This window comes from Scatophagus argus, chromosome 22 (assembly GCF_020382885.2).
Source record: "Scatophagus argus isolate fScaArg1 chromosome 22, fScaArg1.pri, whole genome shotgun sequence".
NCBI lineage: Eukaryota > Metazoa > Chordata > Actinopteri > Scatophagidae > Scatophagus > Scatophagus argus.
Window position 1 is genome coordinate 231,545 of NC_058514.1, and position 20,418 is coordinate 251,962.

The 20,418-nt window shown below is 46.5% G+C and overlaps 1 protein-coding gene across 7 annotated transcripts; it reads right to left on the bottom strand.

Moving 5' to 3' along the window:
* Window positions 1-11: 11 nt before the first annotated feature.
* cped1 (cadherin-like and PC-esterase domain containing 1) lies at window positions 12-20,001 on the bottom strand. Of its 7 annotated transcripts, none has more exons than XM_046379019.1 (22): window positions 19,721-20,001; window positions 17,622-17,987; window positions 13,710-13,878; window positions 12,287-12,381; window positions 12,098-12,182; window positions 11,839-11,908; window positions 11,568-11,712; window positions 11,304-11,434; window positions 10,810-10,882; window positions 10,029-10,169; window positions 9,706-9,810; window positions 9,342-9,451; window positions 9,197-9,264; window positions 8,935-9,121; window positions 8,692-8,860; window positions 3,039-3,138; window positions 2,800-2,936; window positions 2,331-2,551; window positions 2,154-2,255; window positions 1,824-1,911; window positions 1,595-1,741; window positions 12-1,088 (listed from the first exon to the last, which is right to left on the bottom strand). In XM_046379019.1, exons 2-22 carry the CDS (start codon window positions 17,892-17,894, stop codon window positions 882-884), a joined length of 2,823 nt encoding a protein of 940 aa, XP_046234975.1. In that variant the 5' UTR covers window positions 17,895-17,987; window positions 19,721-20,001; the 3' UTR covers window positions 12-881. The 7 variants fall into 7 exon arrangements, with proteins under 7 accessions (XP_046234975.1, XP_046234974.1, XP_046234979.1 ...); XM_046379018.1 differs by having other exon boundaries at window positions 17,622-18,004; XM_046379023.1 differs by lacking the exon at window positions 19,721-20,001 and adding an exon at window positions 15,889-16,202 and having other exon boundaries at window positions 17,622-19,014.
* Between the last annotated feature and the right edge of the window lie 417 nt (window positions 20,002-20,418).

Below are 20,418 nucleotides of genomic sequence, written 5' to 3' on the forward strand. Positions count from 1 at the left end.
CAGACAGCAGGTGCTCAAACAGTCACTTTTATGGCAAAGACATTAAAACGTATAAAGGCACAGTTTGCAATGTGGGTAAAAAACGTGAATTTGTGGAAGCTTTCAGTAGAAAAAATGGATTCTGAAGTGAGAAGATGAAGATTTTCAAACATTCGTAACAGTTTTGTTAATAATAAAATAAAACAGAATTCATGTCTTCACAGTTGGATCGTTTTTGATAAAATCATGTCATTTTGCTGTCAGGTAAACATTTTTAAAGAGCAGAGGAGAATCGTGACATTCTTATAAATATTCAGATATTCTGTTTTGCAGCATGTAAACATATTTAGAGATAAAGGCACAATACACATCTGTAGAAAAATATAGAAAATACAAGCAGAGAATCAAATAAGACTTTTCTGTCACGTGACAAACACATCGAGTCTTTGGTGCTCAATAGCATCTGATATACGCAGCGACTGAGGTATATAAAATATAAAACGTGTGGATGAGCAGAACGACATCAGCTGCTGTGAATGAAAACCCAGAATCGAGTCAATACAGCACAAACCAGCTGATTAGCACGCATAACAAAGTATCTGCTGTGTACTAAAACTAGCTAGTACACGTCAGATACTCAGCACACTTCAGGAGGCGGGCCGACCGACACCAGGAAGCGACTTTGTTGCATTGGAAAGCAGTAGCTCATCAGAGCCACACTGACGAGCTTCTTTTGGTTATCGCAAAGCATTTAGTGTCCACTCAGTTCTGCTCCTGTTTGTTCACACACACACACACACACACACACACACACACACACACACACACACACACACACACAAACAAACACACACACACACAGACACATTCACAAAGACACAAACACACACCCTCTCAGGTTTTTAGGTCCTGGTTCTGGGACACAGGCGGCTCAGCAGGATCTCAGAGTACACCTGGTTCACTGGTCCTCTAACGTGATAAGATGAGGCTTTAGGCCACGCCTCCTGGTCGATATCCGGCATGGCTGATTGGCTGCTGAGTCCAGGTGCAGTTTTGTTAACTGTGGATGTGGTACCGTCTGAAAGCCTGGAGGACCAAAACTTCTCCACCTGCAGATGAAGACAGAAGGTTTGTTATCAGAAAATCGTCTTCTCTGATTGGTCCAGGACATTTCTGACCTCAGCGATTCTCACTGGATGTTCTTCAGAGTTGAACCATGACATGACAACAGACTGCGTTGCCACCTGCCTGTTTCACACACATTTACACACATTACACATACCTGAGTAGAAAAACTGTGAATCTGAAAACAAAAAAGGCTGAGATGAACAGTTGTGAATCATCTGCATAAAGTGATATTCGACGTGGTGGACAGGAACTCAAGCTTCATCTTGCTGCTGGTTTGAGTTTATCGGATTCATTAAGTGCACCTTAAAAGCAGATTTACGCTGTAAAATGTTGTGGTGCTTGAACAAAGCACATAAAATAAATTAAATTAAAATTCTAATTCATCTTTAATCACATAAACATCACCTTCCTTGTTTTGTTTAATTGTTTTGTTCCAGCTGATGGCTGCAGAGTTTGAAAATGTTCTCACATTAATCGGTCGTGTTACCTCGTGAAAGTGGCAGGCACATCGACCCTGCAGGAACTCTTTGTACCGCCCCATTGTGATGCTGAAGGTGTCGATCACCTCGTACCCATGATGCTTTGCCGTGGTGATGATGTTATGGTTCTCTCTGTGGAGATCCTGGATCTCCCTCTGAAAACAGACGGCGGGTTCAGGTGATGGCTGAGTTCAGCTGAAAACAGGAGCAAGAGGAGCTCGTGCAGCAGAAACCTACCAGACTGAGAGATCGGATCCCGTCCACGGGCAGATGGAAACCCATCCCTAAAGACTTGACCACCACCAGGATATCACTGAGAGACTCACTGAGGAGGAGGGACAGACCAGACTTTGAGTTAACTGGGAGTAATGACGCATCAGAGACACAACGTTAACGCGTCAGGATCCTTTTCTGGCATTTCCTGTGTGTCGTGTCTTAAAAAGTCAACGGGAGAAACAAAACAATCTTGATTATTGTGGATGTGAAGCGTCGCTGACACTGCAAATAGAACCGTTTAAACTGTACTCAGGTGTGTTCCGAGTATAAAAGTCGCAAGTACGAGCTCACCTGTTCAGCACTTCTCTGATTGTCCTCAGGTGATCAGAGTTGAGCCACTGGACTCCACCCACCACCAGAACTGTCAGGTGAGAGTTCACCAGAGGTCGTGACCTGTAGGAAGGAAACTCATCAGCGAGGAAATACCACGTGACCTGATGAAGTCAAGCCCTGATCGCTTCCTCTCACCTGCTGAGCAGCTGCAGAAGAGCCTGTCTGAACGTCGGCCGCTGCTTCTTCTGCAGCCAGAACTGAGGATAGTATGAGTAGCTGACCAGAGTCTGTCCTCCATTCAGGTTTCTGTAGACCAGTGTGTCGTGAGCCTTCCCCCAGTCCTCCAGGCTGGAGTTCACCCGCTCCATCAGGAAGTACATCATCCCACGATTGGTCGAGTCGCCGATAAACAGCACCTGAGGAGAGACAGGTGGACAGACTGCGGAGACACGTTTCACTGCTTTCGGTCAACAAGAGGCAGGTTTAAATCTTGTTTTTATGATTCAGATTGAAGCATATCTGGGTTCATTTGATATCAAAGAGTGTAGAGACAGACAGGAGGTGTGAGGAGAGAGACAGACTGCAAAGACAGGAAGACAGAAAACAGTGAAGGACAGGAAGAACAAACTGAGTGATCAGCTGACCTGTGATCACATGGCCTCACCTTTCTGCCCATCATACAGTCCTGCAGCAGAGGACGGTCCACTAACGGGTGATAACAACCATCTGGTTGCCAGGCAACCTCCCTCCAATCACACGTCCTGTTGTCAGAACAGCTGAGACACGGGACCACCCACCGACCTGCGACAGGTGAGACAGTGCAGATTTGTTGGGTTATTTATATACAAGCTGAAAGCTGATTGATCTGTATCTTTAGGTGGTAAACAGGAAGTGACATCAGACCTGCTACATGTCCTGAGCTGCAGGTTGGAAGTGAACTCTCAGACTGGACGAAAGGCTGGAGGCCACAGGACTGACTGGGCTGAACCAGCAGACCACAGTCCTGAAACCAGAACAAGAAGGAGGTCAGCTTCATGAACTGCTTCATCCAAGGCCTCAGCCACCCATTCAGCTGCTATGATCCGGTACTGAGGACCCAGCGTTGTTAGTTATTGGCTGAAGTATGATGACATGAGCACATATGAACACAGGCGTGACTGAACGCCGGTGAGACGTTCAGATCCTCCGTTTGTTCGTCACAACAGCAAAAGTCTTGAGTTTAAAGCAGAAGTGAAAAGTTTTCAGGCTTCTTCAACAGAAGCTCGTTTTGTATTGCAGAAACATGACAAACATCCAAAGATTTGCTGAAAGATTTCCCAGAATGCATCAGGAACACAGTGAGGCAGCAGCTCATCAGTCTGAGACAGTTAAACTTCTTCTTCTTGACTTCCTCTCATGATTTAAAGTTTCCCCCTGAGCTCTTTTTCTCTTCTCTTCTCACTTTCAAATCAAAGCCTTCTTCTTCTTCTCTTTTGTGTCACAGATGTGTGGCAAGCATCGTCCCATCACCTTCTCCTGGTCTCAGAGGTCAGAGGTCAGATAAACCCAACCAGCTCGACTCAGGGGCCCCGTGGGAGCCGCCACGTCTGGCCCTGACTTCAGAGCCGCCGCCACCACACACACACATGTCCTCACAAACACACACCTCTTCTTCTGCTTCGTCGCGGCGGCGTCACATTCTGCACGGCGGCGTCACAGCTCACAACAAAGTGCAACAAGAAAACTTAACAGGGATTTTCTTGTTCGTACCTGAGCTCAGTGTAAACGCTCAAACAGATGGGACGCTGGTCCGAGATCAGCCGCCGCCAAGCACAAAAACACACCGACAGCGACACCAAAAGCACCCACGGCGCCTTTCATCCAGCAGCGAGCAGCCGCCTGAGAGCTCGCTGCCACGTCGACCAGCTTTTGTCTGCTGGGCTTTAATTCAGACACTCAACATGTTAGAGCAAAACAAAAGACTGAAAAAACAGAAAAGTTTGACCTGAAGAGCAACAAACTCAAAATGCTGTTCGGAAATCTGACTGCCTCATTGTAATGACGGAGTTGAGCTTTGATGAGAACAAGCTCACGTTTGATTCGTGAACGTTTCTGACAGACGATTGTTTGATCACGTTATTGAACACGGAGGATGTTGTGTTTGTGTGGAGAGAAGCTCAGTGCTGATATTCAGTGTTTCACGTGTCAGGACATCCTGTGGAGACGACATGTTGGCTCATTTCTGTAGGTTCATGTTTTCTTATGAGTGGATTTTTATTGATTTAGTTGGTTTTGGTTGATGGAGTCAGGACGACACTCACAGCACAGTCGGATGTTTCATGACTCAACGGTACAGTACAGTATTTTGTATTCACTGCTGAAGTGGGAACATTTTGATCGTCATTTGTGTCATGCAGGCCACAGAACAGAACATTTAACATTCCTTTTAATTCATTTCTCTCTAAACTCTTTGCTCAGAAACTCACTTTGTGCTTCCGCTGTTTGATTTGTTTGGAGAGCTGAAGTCAGACGTGATTTTCACTGTGAGAAGAAGAAGAAGAAGCTCCCTCCGTCCCAGTTTACAGTGGAGGTTTGCTGAGTGCACCGACAGAAACAGAAAATTAATCCTGCTTGATAAAAGAGTTGAACTGATTTCAGATCTGATGTGATGTGACTCTATGAGTCAGCCAACAAACTGCTGCTGGCTCACGAGGACGCAGAGGCTCTGAGGTGAGAAAGTGAGGGACGAAGTGGGAGAAATAAACAGCAACAACGCAAAATCAGGAGATACAAAGAGAGAAGAGAGAAAAAAAGTGGTGATTTTCAGCTGCTGGAAGAAAAGTGAGCCCATCAGATTTGTGTTGTGAAATGTAAGCTGTCACTTTCAATCTACTCTGCTATGTGGGGAGAGCTTGGAGCTCAGACAGTACTGAGCAAAATGAAGGTTAAGCTCAGAGTCTGAACAGTTTGTGCCTCTGCCGACAAGCTAGTCAGGTTTCTCACAGAGTTCAGATTCTTTCAGGCGTTTATCTGAATTCCTTCAGCCAACTTATTACAAACATATGGCCTCTGAGTGTTGGCTTGTAGAGACGCTCCCTGACTCTCAGACTGCAGGTTCTGTTCTGTTTCACATGCTTTGATAGGCTAACATCAGGCTAACATCAGTGTCAGTTTCTCCTACAGGCTAACGTCAGTGTACATCACTACACTTTATGAAACAAGCAGGTCTGCACACTATTTAAAGTCTGCAGCAGAGAAATTTGGCTGCTAAAACTTTGAGCTAATGGCCAACATGCTAGTAATACTAGCTTCTTCTACTTTCTCTGTACTGGTCTAAATTCAAAGTAAGATTCAGGACTTAAAGCTTCCCGGGCTGCCCACTGCTCCTCAGCGATGGGTCAAAAACAGACTGTACTGTAAGAGCACAGTCTGAAGGACAGACAAGTTATCTGAGGTGAATGATGAAAGTATCCTTGGGGTCCTGGATCTGGTCCATCTGGATGATTAGCAGAGATTAGATCATGACTCGAGCTTCTGGCCAACAGCACAGTGTGATTCTCTCTGTGAGAACACGAACATACTGTGTTACGGAGCAGGCCACACAGACTCGGGATGACGTTTGAACAGCAGTACCACAACACAAAGCTTCTCAAACTGACTTAGTCATGTCAGGCAGACGGGAGCGTCAACCAAAGTTAGCTCACATCTGTGAGGACCGGCCGAACACTGCCTCTGATTGGCTGGTGTCTGGTGTGTGGAGGTCGCCTCAGATGGGAGACACACACGTCTCTCCCATGTTGCTCTTCCAGGCTCAGTGTGAGAATCAGAATCAGAATCAGAATCAGCTTTATTTGCCAAGTACGTGTGCCCATACAAGGAATTTGTAAGGATTTTCTCTCTCCTGTGCACCATACAAAATAACAAATAATAATAATAAAAAATGAAGAAAAAACGAGATAAATATATATATATACATGTAGTGCAAACAGTGTGGTGGTTCATACAATGGCAGGTGGATTACGGGGAGATCAGGGAGGCAGCCTGGGGGAAGAAACTGGTTTTGTGTCTGGTAGTCTTGGCATACAGAGCTCTGTAACGCCTACCAGAGGGAAGCAGATCAAACAGTTTGTGTGCAGGGTGTGAGGTTATAACTTGTAGTTCAGGCTTGTTCCTCGTCTACATGCGGGTGTTAATATAACTTTTACATTAATTTTTATGACAGCCTTCGTTTCTTATTTTGTCATTAAAAGAAGAGGAGGGCGGCACGGTGGTGCAGTGGTCAGCACTGTCGCCTCATAGCCAGAGGGTTCCAGGTTCGAATCCCGGTCTGGGCCCTTCTATGTGGAGTTTGCATGTTCTTCCTGCGCCTGTGTGGGTTTTCTCCGGGTACTCCGGCTTCCTCCCACAATACCAAAAACATGCACATTAGGTTAATTGGCTGCTCTACATTGCCCCCTAGGTGTGAGTGTGAGAGTGTGTGGTTGTGTGTCTTTGTGTGTTGATGATTGCCGCCTCTCGCCCGTAGTCAGCTGGGATAGGCTCCAGCTCCCCCGCGACCCTGACGGATAAGCGGAATAGAAAATGGATGGATGGATGGATAAAAGAAGAGGGACGACCAACCCGGCGATGGGGATGTTGTCACGTCTCAGTCTGCTCTTAACAGATAAGATTGAAGAGCGTGAGGTCACTGCAGAGCGACGACTGACCCCGCCCCCCCCTTTCCTGACACACTGTTGGGTCTGGGCTGATCCTCAATGCTGTTGCCATGGAAACACTGCCTCAGTAACCCTCTCTGCACCGCACCGAATACACTCCAGAGGAAGAGTTCACACAGAGTCTCTGAGCATCAGGAACAGACGAGTTCATTTCAGACACTTATGTCTGAGTACTCGATAGATGAATATGAACATTAATTCATTCGCTGAAGTGCATAAACTAATAAATAGAGGACATAACATAAATCTGATTATTTTAAATTGAACCTCAGTTTGTGTTTTTCTTTTCCACTGAACAAAAGAATCCGAAGTTACTGAATGTTATTTTCAGTGTGAAATGATCATTAAACCAGAAACTTTCAGTAGCTGAAACAGTTTGTGTTTGTGAGTGAGAACAAAGTGCTGATGTTTGTAGTAAAAGTGTTTTCATCTGTTCACACACGTGTTGATCAGACTGAGACAAGAACACACACGTCTTGTCTAAACTGATCTCAGGCCAGCCATACTGCACTTCTGCTTTGTTTCAGCCTCCACGCCGCCTGCCCGCACTTCCTCTGATGACGCCATCTCTGAGTCGCACGTCGCCACAGTTCTGAGTGAGCAGACTTTTCGGGAGGTAAAATTGAGCTGCGAGCACCTGTTGGCTGTACCTGCTCTCAGCTTTTCATTTTTCTCACATGACCGAACTGCAAAGAGCGGACGCCACACTGCATCAATGGACTGTCTGTTCTCCAGGGGCCCGACCAGGGGCCCCACTGACCCCACGGCAGGACGAGGGAACACCTACTCTCGTCAAGTGCGCGAGTGTGGCCGAGCCCGACAGGTAGATCGGACTGAACCACCGCCGGAGGAGACTGAAACATGAGGAAGAAGTCAGTGAGGATGTTGAAATAAAAACGCGGAGCAGAAGCTGGAAACAAACAAGAACACATGGAAAGAATCAAACGCTCGTCTCTACGGACCAGCAAGAATGCAGAAAAATTCAAAGCAAGTTCTGAGTGTTTCACAGCTTCGCCTCCTCACAGCCGGACTGCAACTTTGATTCAAACCAGATGAAAATATGCTTCACATAAAAGCCTGACTGTCACAGCTGCAGCTTCATGTCCAACACAAAGTCGGCTACATGTTTACAGCAGGACAGATTAAAGAGAGCAACAGAGATGCCTGAAGGTTAACTCTGGGGAGCTGCGAACCACAGCAGGGGATTGTGGGTGACTGCAGGCCTCAAAAGAGGCGACAGGTTGGAGCGTTGTTATGTTTCATCTTCAACACTCTTCATGACTGTTCATATTATTGTCTGTTTATGTAAATAAGTCACATGTTTTCTGTTTGTTTGTCACCATTTCCTGACTTCTGACACATTTTCTCAGAGTCAGTGCTGAAGCTTCAGCCTGAGGTTTCAGTCTGTCCCTCAGAAGCCATACGTGCATTAAAAACACAGTTTGTATATCTTAAGGAAACCGTCCTCTGCGGACCCCAAATGACCACACGGTGACTCGAATGGAGCTGGAATCGGTATTTGTTGGTATGTGAAGAGTCGGACAGAGTAACACACTGTTCTGCACAGAGCAGGTCGTTATGCCCTCAAACTGAATGTGGGGAATTTAATGGAAATGAGGTGCAAATGTGTTCTGTCCAAATAAGACGCAGCTGAAGTTCTCTGCTGTGAGAGCAGCACAGAACAACATCAAGCTGCTTTGTTGTTGCTCCTGCAGCAGCTTCTGTTTGTTAGTTCAGAACACAAACATGAAATAAAACTGATTTCTGCCTCCTCGTGAATCTAACCATGACATCACTTCCTGCCACGTCCACAGCCTTCACTCTCTACAGCCCAGCAGCCAATAGGAAAACAGCTGACCTACCTGCACAAAGCCGCACATCACATGATCCCCGAACATCGGCAGACTGGGTCGGCTTTCGCGGTACACATGGACGGTGTAGATCGTCATGACGACGGGCCCCGGCCCAGCATCGTTCGTCACCAAGATACTGATCCTGCTGTTGCCGAGGCCAACTGGGTAGTTCACCATCCTGAAGAAAAACAAAAACTTTCAACAGTCCGTATGGTGAGCTCAGGCCTCAGGGCTCAGGGGTTCTGGTCTTACCTGGGGCCTCGGTGCTCATCCAGGTGGACCTGGCAGGCTGAACTGATGGGCTCCGGCCTAATTCGAACCGTCACCGTATCAAAGGTGACTTCGGCATGATACTCCTTCACCTGGGGGCTGAAGGGTGGGGTCAAAGTGAAGGGGGGGTCGGTGTAGATCTGTTTGAGGTGGGGGTCGACACAGGGACCTGAAAGACAGGCTGGACGGTTAGGGTTAAGTTTACAGAGCGTCTCTGTGTCTGACTCTGCCAGTTGTTTCTCACCTTCAGTGCCATCCTGTGAAGAAGACAGAGCTGACTCCTGATTGGTTAGCTCTTCCGCCTCATCAGCTCTGCAGGAAATATAAAAAACATTCAGCATCATTTCTGACAACTCTGGACCGTAGATTCATTCATGAATCCGGCTCACCTGCGGCTGTGGTTTCTCTGAAGCTCGTAGTAATGACTGATCCTGATCAGAAGATCGGAGACGCCGAGAGGACCGGAGGAGGAGGAGGAGGAGGAGGAGATGGGATACAGCTACAGAGAGGACAAACAATATTAACTGAACGAAGACAGTAAAGTCAAGTTTGGACCCAACAACACGTCAGTTCTGTTTGCTTGTTTGTTTGTTTGTTCTGTTTCTGTCCATCTTCGTGCAGGTTAGACACCAAGTCAAAGTCCCAAACCATGACATAAACAAAATGAAACATGAGACGTGCATGAGACGAGTAAACGTCCTAACACGATGGCTGACTGTTCGCAGCAGCGAGACGACGTGATCGCATGTTTACCAGCTGGAAAGCTGAAGGCGTCTTCATTTGTCGCTGAAACTGAAGCAGAAGAAGAAACTCGTCTTCTGACAAGCAGACACTGTGTGTCCCTCCACAGCCGCCGTACTGAGCACACGGAGACAAAATGATAACAAAAATGTGACAAAAATGTTGATTCAAACTGGTGAAACAGATTTTCCTTAAAAAAGAAAAATGAGATTTCGTTTTTCAGCAGATCTCCACTTTTCAAACACAACACAAATCTACTGATTCTGACAGTGAGATACAGCGAGAAACTGATCTGAGACAAGATTTCTCTTGTTTGGATTAACGTGTCATCTCACCTGTCTCACCTCTGTCTCTGAGGGCAGGTGAGCGCGTGCTGGCAGCAGGAAGTGCAGTGTGTCCTCTAGGATCAGGTCTTTGGTGATCTGTCCGTCAAACGTGTCCTGATTCAGAGCAGAAAATGTCAGATCTGTTTCCACCTGAAGAAGAGAAACATTCGTCAGACCAATCACAGAGCTGCTGAGGACACACTGGCCTCTGCTGGACGTTTACTGTCAGTTCACCTGAAGAAGAAAACCTGCCTGACACTGATCACTGCTGATATACTAATGGAGTGAAATGAAAAGGAGGAAAGGGCAGAAGAAGAGGTGGAAAAGGAAAGGAGGAGAAACAGGATGTAGCTGTCAGGTGTGAACCTGTCTGTCTCTCACCTGTCTGTCTGTATTTACACAATAAGAAGAAAAAGAGCAGTGCTGGGACCAGACAGTCAGTCTCTGTCAGTCCACAGATCAGTTTCTGAACAGCACTCTCTTTACTCCGCTCATCATCATCATTATCTGGCAACAAGAGCTCTGTGTTTTCTTCTATCAAAGTAATGACGCTGAGTCATTGTTTGGAGGTTCAGTCTGAGGGAGTGACCCCTGCTGCAGCTCACCGGACCTCGAAACATTTGAGTTTTAAATACTAACATCCAGATGCTTGAGGTTTTGAAGAGTCACATTATGGAAGTGTGATGTTTTGACAAACCGAGTTAAAACTATACGCAGTACAGTGTAAACAAAACAGATTCTCTCTGAGGCTCCTGAACGTCACACGACAGAAGGAGCAGTCTGTTCTCACCTGGACAACTACAGGTGTGATGGAGCCGCTGAAGAGCAGAGTGAAGGTCAACAGCTGGTAACACAACACACACCTGAAACACACCATCGACAAGCAGAAAGCACAATACAACACTGGGTTTTAACAGGTGAAACTTCAAACGCTGGCTGAGCTGAGCGAGGCAGAGAAACACGTTTATCCTGCAGAGTGAACACTTTCTTCATCCACAAGGTCGCAGTGAAAAGTTTCTATGTGTTCACTGTGACCAGCAGGGGGCACTGCAGCGCCGACAGCGCAGAAAAAAAGTCTGGCTCTGTTTGTGTTTCTGAAACCTCAGACAGAGCCAGACTCCTTCAGCCTTCAGCCACATCAACACAGGATCCCGTCATGTGACAGCAACGCTGCTCCTGATGTTTTACTTTGAAATCCAGTGAACGCTTCCTGAGTCTGGAGCAGTCTACATCAAACTACCTTAAAAAAACCCACAACAGAATGATCCCAGGACAGGTTTTTACCTGCTGAGAGTTTGTTGCTTCCCATTAGTCGACACAGCAGCCTGCAGCACTTCACCTATCACCTTCTTTACCTGCACCAAAGCATCATGGGATGTCGCTGGCCCAAACTGGTACAGCAGGAAGTTCCTGAGCTGAGAGATGAGAGTTTAAATGGAACATGGAGACATTTTAATGTGAGATTCTCCTCTGTCAATAATCAATATGTCATCACTGACCACTGGGTCACAGATAACCAAATGTTACCATAGTAACCAGGTGTTTTACCTTTGTGACCCGCCCCCTCTGCTCCTGCCTGGTCATCACCACACTGATGTCATGCAGGAAGGAAGTCAGTGGGTTGACTGAGGTTACCAGGACATAAACATTCACCACGGCAACCAGAGGAGGCGGGGCTCCAACAGGTGAGTGACTGTGAGACAGAAGAGAACGAAGACAGTTGCTGTGGGTTTCCACCTTGTTTTCATCCAGGGGGCAGGTCCAGCACAGCAAGAGTCACTTTGAACCAATTAGCCTTCAGTGGGAGGGGACAACTCACCTGTCAGCTCCAACCTGCAGCTTCTGATTGGTGGATCCACAGGAGTATGGCCTCATGGGTAACTCAGATCCTAAGAAGATGAAACAAAAACAGGTAGATCCGTCACCTGCCAGCTGGCACCTTCAAAATAAACTTTATTTATAAGGACATCTTAAAATTTAAATTCACACAAAAAACAGCACATTATTGAGTCAAACTGTTAGGTGCTTGTTGTGTCAGGCTCACCTGGACAGGAGACATGTTAACTCTTCCAACTTACCTGTCATGTGTGAATGAGTGTACAAGTGACAGAGACCTCCACCTGCATCAGAAAATGCCCCCATCACCCCAGGCAACAAGTTCATCTGAGGACACAGAGAGACAGGTGAGCTCACTATGACTCAGGTAACACCATGTGACTATCAGTCTGCCTCTGATTTGCTGGAACTGTTGTACAGGCAACTCTTACCATCTGATGATGTTGCAGGTGAGAGAAGGAGATTCTCCTCAGACAGCTTCTCTCTGAACTACTGAGGCACAGCAACAGGCTCCACCCACTCACACCTGTAACCATGGAGACACAGACAGGAAGTGACACCAGCAGTAACACCTTTAAGATGTGGGGGAGATGGGGATGAAGAGCAGCTGGTCACTCTGTGATTTATGTCTGTCTCTTTGTTTTTCACCTGTTGGTGGAACCATCAGGCCCAGCCCCCCCCCCTTTACATGCTCAGGAGTCATGTGACCCTCAAACAGCCGTGTATGTTTTCAGTTGACTGCGTGTTCATAAAGTGTGGATGAAGATGTTGCCGTGTTGTCATGATGTGAGTGAAGCTGCGACACACTGACAGCTGCTGACGACGTCTGCTAATAAACCAAAGATGAAGACGTCTCAGCGTCCCGCCTGCAGGGCCCAGCAGGGGGCGCTCAGGTCACACTCAGCACAGCACAGACAGGAGCAGTTAATGTCGTCAGGTCTCATCTGCTTCGTGTTTTGAGTCACTGCTGACCGGAAGTGAGCATATAAAAAGAAACGAGTCCACGTGTGACATTGATTATTGATTTGTAACAAACACATCTACAGTCCATGGAAGAAACGGGACACTGATTGATCATCAAACTTATAATCCACGAAAAAACTCATTTCATTAGAACTGATTAGTTTATCCAACAGTAACATATCGATCAGACTCATCTGTCACTCACAAGAGCTGAAATAACTCTGGTTGTCACAGAAATTAAAACGTGTCCACAAGAAAACCTTCATGAAGACTATGATCTAAAACAGTAAAAACAACTTAACAGTCAAGACACTCAACAAGTCTTGAATGGCAAAACAAAAAACTACATTTACTGTTCGTTACAATTAAAAATAGAGGGTGAAAAACTACAGGGTAGATAACTTAAAAATTCAACTGTGACAGGGTCTGCTCAGACAGGAAGTCTCCACCCACCCACACACACACACACACACACACACACACACACACACACACACACACACGGTATTTCCTGTGGCTGCAGGTCATTAGAAGTAAAACACACACACTGTCAGTGTGTTTGTGACATGAATCAAACATCTGTCTGAGCAGGTACACACTCGTGTTAATCCAGCAGAACACAGCAAACAGTAGTAGTAGTTTTCTGTAAAATGAGTATTTTTACTGTTGGTACTTTAAGAATATTTTGAGGCCACCTGTACTGCAGTAAGTCTTGTGTATTTATTGTAGTGCTGTTCTTTGATGTTGTGATTCAGTCAATCAGCTGCGTTCATGTTCTCACACTTAAATCAGTCAGCTCGTTCTGTGCTGACATAAAGACTACATGTTTAACTGTGCTGAGCTCCTCCTGCCGCTGCAGCGCCCCCATCAGGTCACGCAGTGTACTGTTACCCTGGTTTGTTCTCAGGAAGCTGCTGGTCTCGGCGTATCTGGACAGCTGGACCTCATAGTCCATCTGTTGCAGGACGCGCTGGTACAGCTGGATCTCGGTGTCTGAGACTGGGTGTCGACCCATCAAAACCACGGCCCGACGACGGCGGGGGGACAGCTGAGACGGGACCTGGATTTGAGGAAGCAAACAACACTGATGTTACCGATGAACCTGACATTCAGACAGACCTGTAGCTTAGCTTAGCACAACGGCTGGAGGCAGGGGGAAACTGTTAGCCAGAGTTATGCTAGGCTCAACCAGATAGCACATCCTGGGTCCTGTTCGCTGTCTGTAGCTGCTGCTCGCTGTCAGAGCAGAAAGGAAGGAGAAGAAAACAAACTGGTGTCTGTAAAAAAGCGTCCAGTCATTCCACTCGGCGTACCTGTCGGTCTACACTGTCACAACTACCTGAAACCGACTTCACCGCAGCCCTCGAGCCGCAGGACGAACACATGGCAGAGAAGCTGAACTCAGTGCTCTCTCACATCTCGAGCTGCAGAGCAGTCAGGACACACACACACACACACACACACACACAGTCAACAAACTCCTCTTATCGGTTTCTCCAGCTTCAATACCTGAACTTATTTGGAACAGGAAGGTTCCAACAAAGAGTAAAGCTGTACGTGTTTCACCTCAGATGCATCTTGTGAGCTGCGTGGGCATCATTGATGGTCCTCACAAGTATAGAAGTGAAACGTGTCACTGAGTGTGTGTGTGTGTGTGTGTGTGTGTGTGTGTGTGTGTGTGTCAGATACAAGTACTGTGGGACTCAGTTTGAGCCTTACAATCATCACAAATTTCTCACTACTGCGGTTTGATACACAGGCTGAGTGTTGGAGCTCCCAGAATGCTTTGGGGGATGTAAACAGGAAGTGTAGTCAAATCAGTCTCCATTTACAGACTGCTGAATTAGCTGCTAGAACAAATTGGCTGAGGAAGCACTGAATGTTTACTGTGTTTCTTTGCTTTGACTTTTATCAAACTGTCCCGCAAAAAGATCAGAAAGTTATTTTTCTTTCCTGGAAACAGTGAAGAGCGAACCTTCCGCCTGTTTTTGTCCTGTAAAACCTCTTAAAATAATAAATCGCTTTTATTGTGAAGTGAAGGGGTTTACTGGTTGTTTTTTACTGATTTGGGTGGACTGAGCCTTTAAAGAGGTTTGTTGCTGACAGAAGACCTGAGGTTCAGTCAGTCAGTTTGTAGCACTGAAGCTGTTGTTAGTATTCAGTTCAGACATGCAGTCGGTTACAGTCGGAGTCGGTGAAAACAAGTTGGCAGACTCTTCTTCTTCTTCTGGGCGGACGGAGACAAACAGACCGAAGACTCAGACAGAAAGTTTCCAGTTCACAGAAGGAAGCAGCTCGTTCCTGCAGAATAAAGTGTTGATCATGTGTTCCGTTCGGATCTGAACAGCAGCTGACCGTAAACACGGAGAAGCCAAAGCAGCAGAGGACAGGAAGTAAAAGTCAAGTAAAAAGTACTTGAGCAAATGTGCCGCATTGACAGTCAGGGAGATGAAGCCGAACTTGGTGTCCACAAACAGAAACACTAACGAGGTCTCATACCTCAGACTGACGAAGCGAGTCGTCGTCGTCGTCACATGACCAGACATCACATGACCGGGCTGAGCTCGGTCACCTGTCGGCGCTCAGCAAACTGCAGGGTCACTCATGACAGACTGACTGTCCACATGTCCAGCACAGACACGGCTTATCGAACTCATCATCACCGCTGCACTCACACTCCCGCCATCGTTAACTTCAGGATGTGTTGTCAAACTGGTGAGAACGTTTTACCTGCTTGCGCTGAGCCCTCTCAGCCACCGTACAGAGTGAATAAAATCAGAAAGCTTTGTTTTTACATCCTAAATCTGGTCTCATCTGACGCAGAGTAAACTGACGAGGTCCAGCGTCATACGGACGCGTCGTTACTTCTGCTTCAGCTGCTCAGTTCTGTTTATATGAACTGCAGCTAAACATCAAGCTGAGCCTAATGGTGTCCAGCTCTGAGCTGTAAATAAAAACAACACGAATGATAGATGAAACCAACATGCAGCAGCTCACAGTTTGTTTGAGGGAAGAGAGAAGCTGTGGAACATGAAAGAGTGGAGCAGCTGTAAAAACACTCTGATCTCACCTGTCCGACTGCCTCAGAAACCTTCAAACGTCTCACTGGCTACAGAGTTTAGGAACTCGTGAACCTGTTGCTAGGAAGCACCTGGAGCGCTGTCACTCTGAGGTCAACCTGATCGTGCCTCTTGTCCGGTGGCAGATTGAAACCAATCAAACTTTTATTTAAATCAGTCTTTCCCTTCTGGTTTTATCATGCAGAGGACCAGGATGTCTGCGGTCTAAGTTTCACTTCATGTTCACCCTGAACAGCATGAAGACGACATCAAACGTCAGACTGCTCCTTTAAGGCGAACAGCTGTCATCACCTCAGAGTGACTGCTGTAATAAAACAACACAACACAAACCACTGAGGATCAGCTCCAGATTAACCAGTAAAACTGACCACATTAACAGCCTGACAGAACGAGTGTGAGAGTTGACACTCGTTTGTCTGGAACTGGATCCTCAGCTGATTCATGACAGACAGGAACACTTAAAATACCCAGCACACATACTGACGGGGGAGTCTGAATGTGATTGGTCCGTCCGGCTGTCAGTCATCGTGCCGTAAAATAAAACCCTCGTGCACACGGCCATTGATCCCCTCATAATCTAAAAATACAGAACAATGAGCCAGCAGGAGCCGCCTCTCTGTCACAGGGACAGACTCTCCATACAAAACTCCATTAGAAAATCTGTCATTTCAAAGATAAACAAACACATTGTGTAACCTCATCATACCAGAGGTTTTGCACCATCTGTGACACGTGTTAAAATAAGACTGCAGTTAAATGAGAAAAGAAAGCAAACAAATCAAAACAAATCTTAGATTCCTGTATTTTAAATGAAGGTCGGTATAATCCGGTTGTTAAAAAGCATAAAATTCTGTTTTAATGCTGAATATTGTTTAAATATTGTTTATATTCAAGATGGTTCACAAGTGGATTCCCGTAAGTCTGAAAAAGATTTTAGATTTTAAGTGACTTTTTTATTTCTTCTGTTAGAACGTTTGTGAAATGTGAGAATTACGCTAAGATAAAATGTACTCTTGTTTGATGGCTCTCGAGGTTGTGGCTCTGCAGGGCTCTGAACAAGATGAAACTATGAAAAACTCAACACATGTTGTGTTTTGCTGACTGTCAGTCAACTTCAGCTTCTGTGCTCAACCACGTTGTGGATTTCCGTTGAGGATAAATAAATAAAGTATCAGTCTATCTAAAAATAACCAAATTCTGAGTGAAATTTGGTCATGCGCTTCTTTTCCTTCCCAAATGTCATCCTCAACATGTTTGCCAAACATTTTGGACATAAAATGAACTCCTCCGGGGTCTGCTCCGAGGTTTCTGTCCTCTAAAAGTCAGTGTTAATGTGGTGTCGACCTGCTCTGACTGGAAAGTGTCGTGAGATAACTTTTGTTGTGAATTGGCGCCATATAAATGAACTGAACTGAATCCTCAAGCTTCACGTACAAGCTTTTTCCAGAGCTTTCAACCACATCTCATGGTCTTCTTCAGTGGATGTTGAGAAGCAGCTAAAGCTCTGGAAAATGCTGTTTTATTCTTTATTTTATTTTATTAAATTATCTTTAAAGTTTTAAATGGAGTTTGGAGAAGCAGTTTAAATATACAAACTCAGAACATAAAGGAGACTCACAAACTGTTCTATGTTGGGGTCACTGTAGGTCACAGCAGCATCATCACACACACACACACACACACACACACACACACACACACCTGGAGGACAGGTTAAACTCACCCCTGTGTGTCTCTGTAAATTTTCCAGAGTAGAAATAAACCTCCTGGTCTCGTCCTCCATCAGGACTTCATCTGCGGGCTTCCTGCTGCGGATGTCGGTGGCGAGCTGTTGCTGTCCGGACCGGAACCAGTTCCGGGCCGTCATCAGAGTCTGGTAGAAAAGACAAAGTGCCACCCCGAGCAGCAGCAGCGGGCCAGAGCAGGACCGGCGGCGGAGCAGCATCCCGGCCTCCCTCAGAAGAAGTCTGCCGGCTGAAGCCAGGAGGCACCGCATGAGAGGAACCAGTCTACACTTCACATTCCTGGGGCTTTAACTTTAACCCCTCGTCTTCATCATCTTCATCTCTAACACGGATGTCTTCTCAGTCTGTCCCAGACATAAACCTATTAGACAGTTTGACAATGTTGTATATCTGTGCCGAATTTACAAATGAACCTGGAAGGGTCTGGAAAACTCAAAATGTACTCAAGTTGCCAGTCCAAAGGTCTTTTGTTAAAAAGAAGCCAAACTCTTTTTAAAATAAACTAAATTTTAACGGAGTTTGGCGACATTTCTCCCCACGCGTGGACAAAAGAGCTTTTGGATGGACTGCATCACTGCCGAATATGACCAATAAGAGTCTGAGAAAGTATGAACTCAAGTGGCACGTCCGAACGACTTTCCTCACTGACGGATCTGGCTTTAAAAAGCCGCCATCCTGCAGTGGGACGTTCAGTGCGCAGCGGATGGACCCACAGTCAGAGAGCCGCCGGAACGCGCCGTCAACGACCCAGTTTGGATTCAAAGCAGCCGAACCGCATCTTCTCTGCTCCTCGGTGAGACCATGAGGCTGTGACGAAAGCAGCTCTTCTTTCCAGTCCACTTCAGTCTCTGCGTCTGTGCTCAGCACCGACGTCCTGTCAGCTGATGGAAACTCACGGTAAAACCGGAATCATAACGGGACCGCCAGAAACTGTTAACACCGTTAAGATCCGTTAAAATGAGCTGCCGGTGCCGTTTCCCTTTCAAAGTTCAGCTTTAAAATGCGTCGAAAAGCACATGAAGTTTGGTGGCGTCGGAGAGAAGGAAAAAACAAGCCGAGCGGCGGTGGAGTCTGGCACAGAGACCATCTGGTTTGAGTTAAATCCAGCAGGAGGAGGAAAGAGCAGCCACAGCGGTCAGATTTCCAGTCCGTCCTCCTCCGCCCGACTCCTCTTCTGTGCTCCCATTTCTCCTTCGGGCCCGGAGGTTCAGGGTTCCCCTCCTGCTGTTCAGTTGGAGTGTGGACAGTAAAGCTGCCGCTGCTCCGTAGGAGGTCAGAACCTCCTCCCCCCTGCTGAAACACCCTGAAGGCTGAGTTATTTCTGGAAAACACACACACACACAGAGCATATGCGTGTGCGTGTGCGTGTGTTGTGGGTTAAAGTCGGTGAAACTCTTCGTCCACATATCTTGAATCTCTCGAAGCACGCAGCAGTTTAGGAGATCCTGGTACTACTATTGATATAAAAATACTCTTTCCTAAGTAGTCAGCGCAGAAAATGCCCCCCGTTCTACTGCAGTATTATTACTATTGTGACTGAACGTGGTCACAAAGCGACTCCTTCAGTGTTTGTTCAGTCCAAAGCTCAGAGATATCACAAACACATCGAGCTCATTCACGTGACGAGCTGCAGCCAAAACACGTTTCTACAGGAGGAAACATCATCAATACAGCTGATCGGTTATCGATTGATGCCCTGATGGCCGTTTGGGTTCAGATTTTATAAGCTCGCCCTGTGTTTGTGTATAAAGTAATCAAAGCTGTCAGATGAAAGTAGTGCAGTAAAAGAAAGAGTGAAAAGTACAAGTACCTTAAATTTGTACTTAACACTGTAGTTGAGTAAATGTGCTCTGCAGTAGTTACTTTCCACTGCTAGACTGAGTGCATTTCTAAACTTTGCTTAGCAGTTGCTTGTCAGTAATTGTAACTGTAGTATATACAAGTACTACACCCGGGAAAAACTCCCTTCTAGACGACATGTCAACTGAACCTGTCATGTGACCTGAACACACCTGAATACACACACACACACACACACACACACATCAACACACTGCTGTCACTTTAGTGAACTGACCCTTTAAAGCGCCGACTGCCGTGTGTGATGAACTGGTCCACTCTGTGTGGAGCCCCCTGGTGGCCCCGTGAAGCCTCTGCAGAAACATTTTATCCGCTCACAACCCGGGATTGAAAGACGGGCGTCTCTTCAAAGGTCCGGTGTGAGGGATTTAGTGCCACCTAGTGGTGAGACTGCAGACTGACTGTCACCCTCCTTCCATTGCTGAAACACACCGGAGCGTCACATGACGTTTGGACTGCTTGGAGCCTCATCTGTGATTGAATAAGAATCCTAAGGATCAGTGAAGAACGATTAAGAAAGACCATGTCACGTCCTGAGAGCAGAGTTTTTACCTCACGAGTCCATGTTGTCGGTTCTGCTCGGGTCGTCCCTCAGCAGGCGCAGCACAGCCGAGGAAGGAGCCTTCAAACGCTCCAAACAGCGTCCGGTAACAGGATGCTGCTGAGGTTTCTCCTGTCGATTTGTACGCGATAACGCGCATGCTCAGTACGTGACGTGACGGACGCCCAGCTAAAGTCACAGCTGACATGAACTCTGACTGTAAGGGAGTAAAGTTCTTTTCTTCTGACCGAAATTGTGCTGATTACTTTAAAGGAGTATTTCAACATCCGCAAGTCAAAGTGAATCTGATTCTCACAATTAAACCACAACTTGTGTTTTCTGCCTTCAGCTGAGAGGCGTTCAGGTGTTTGATC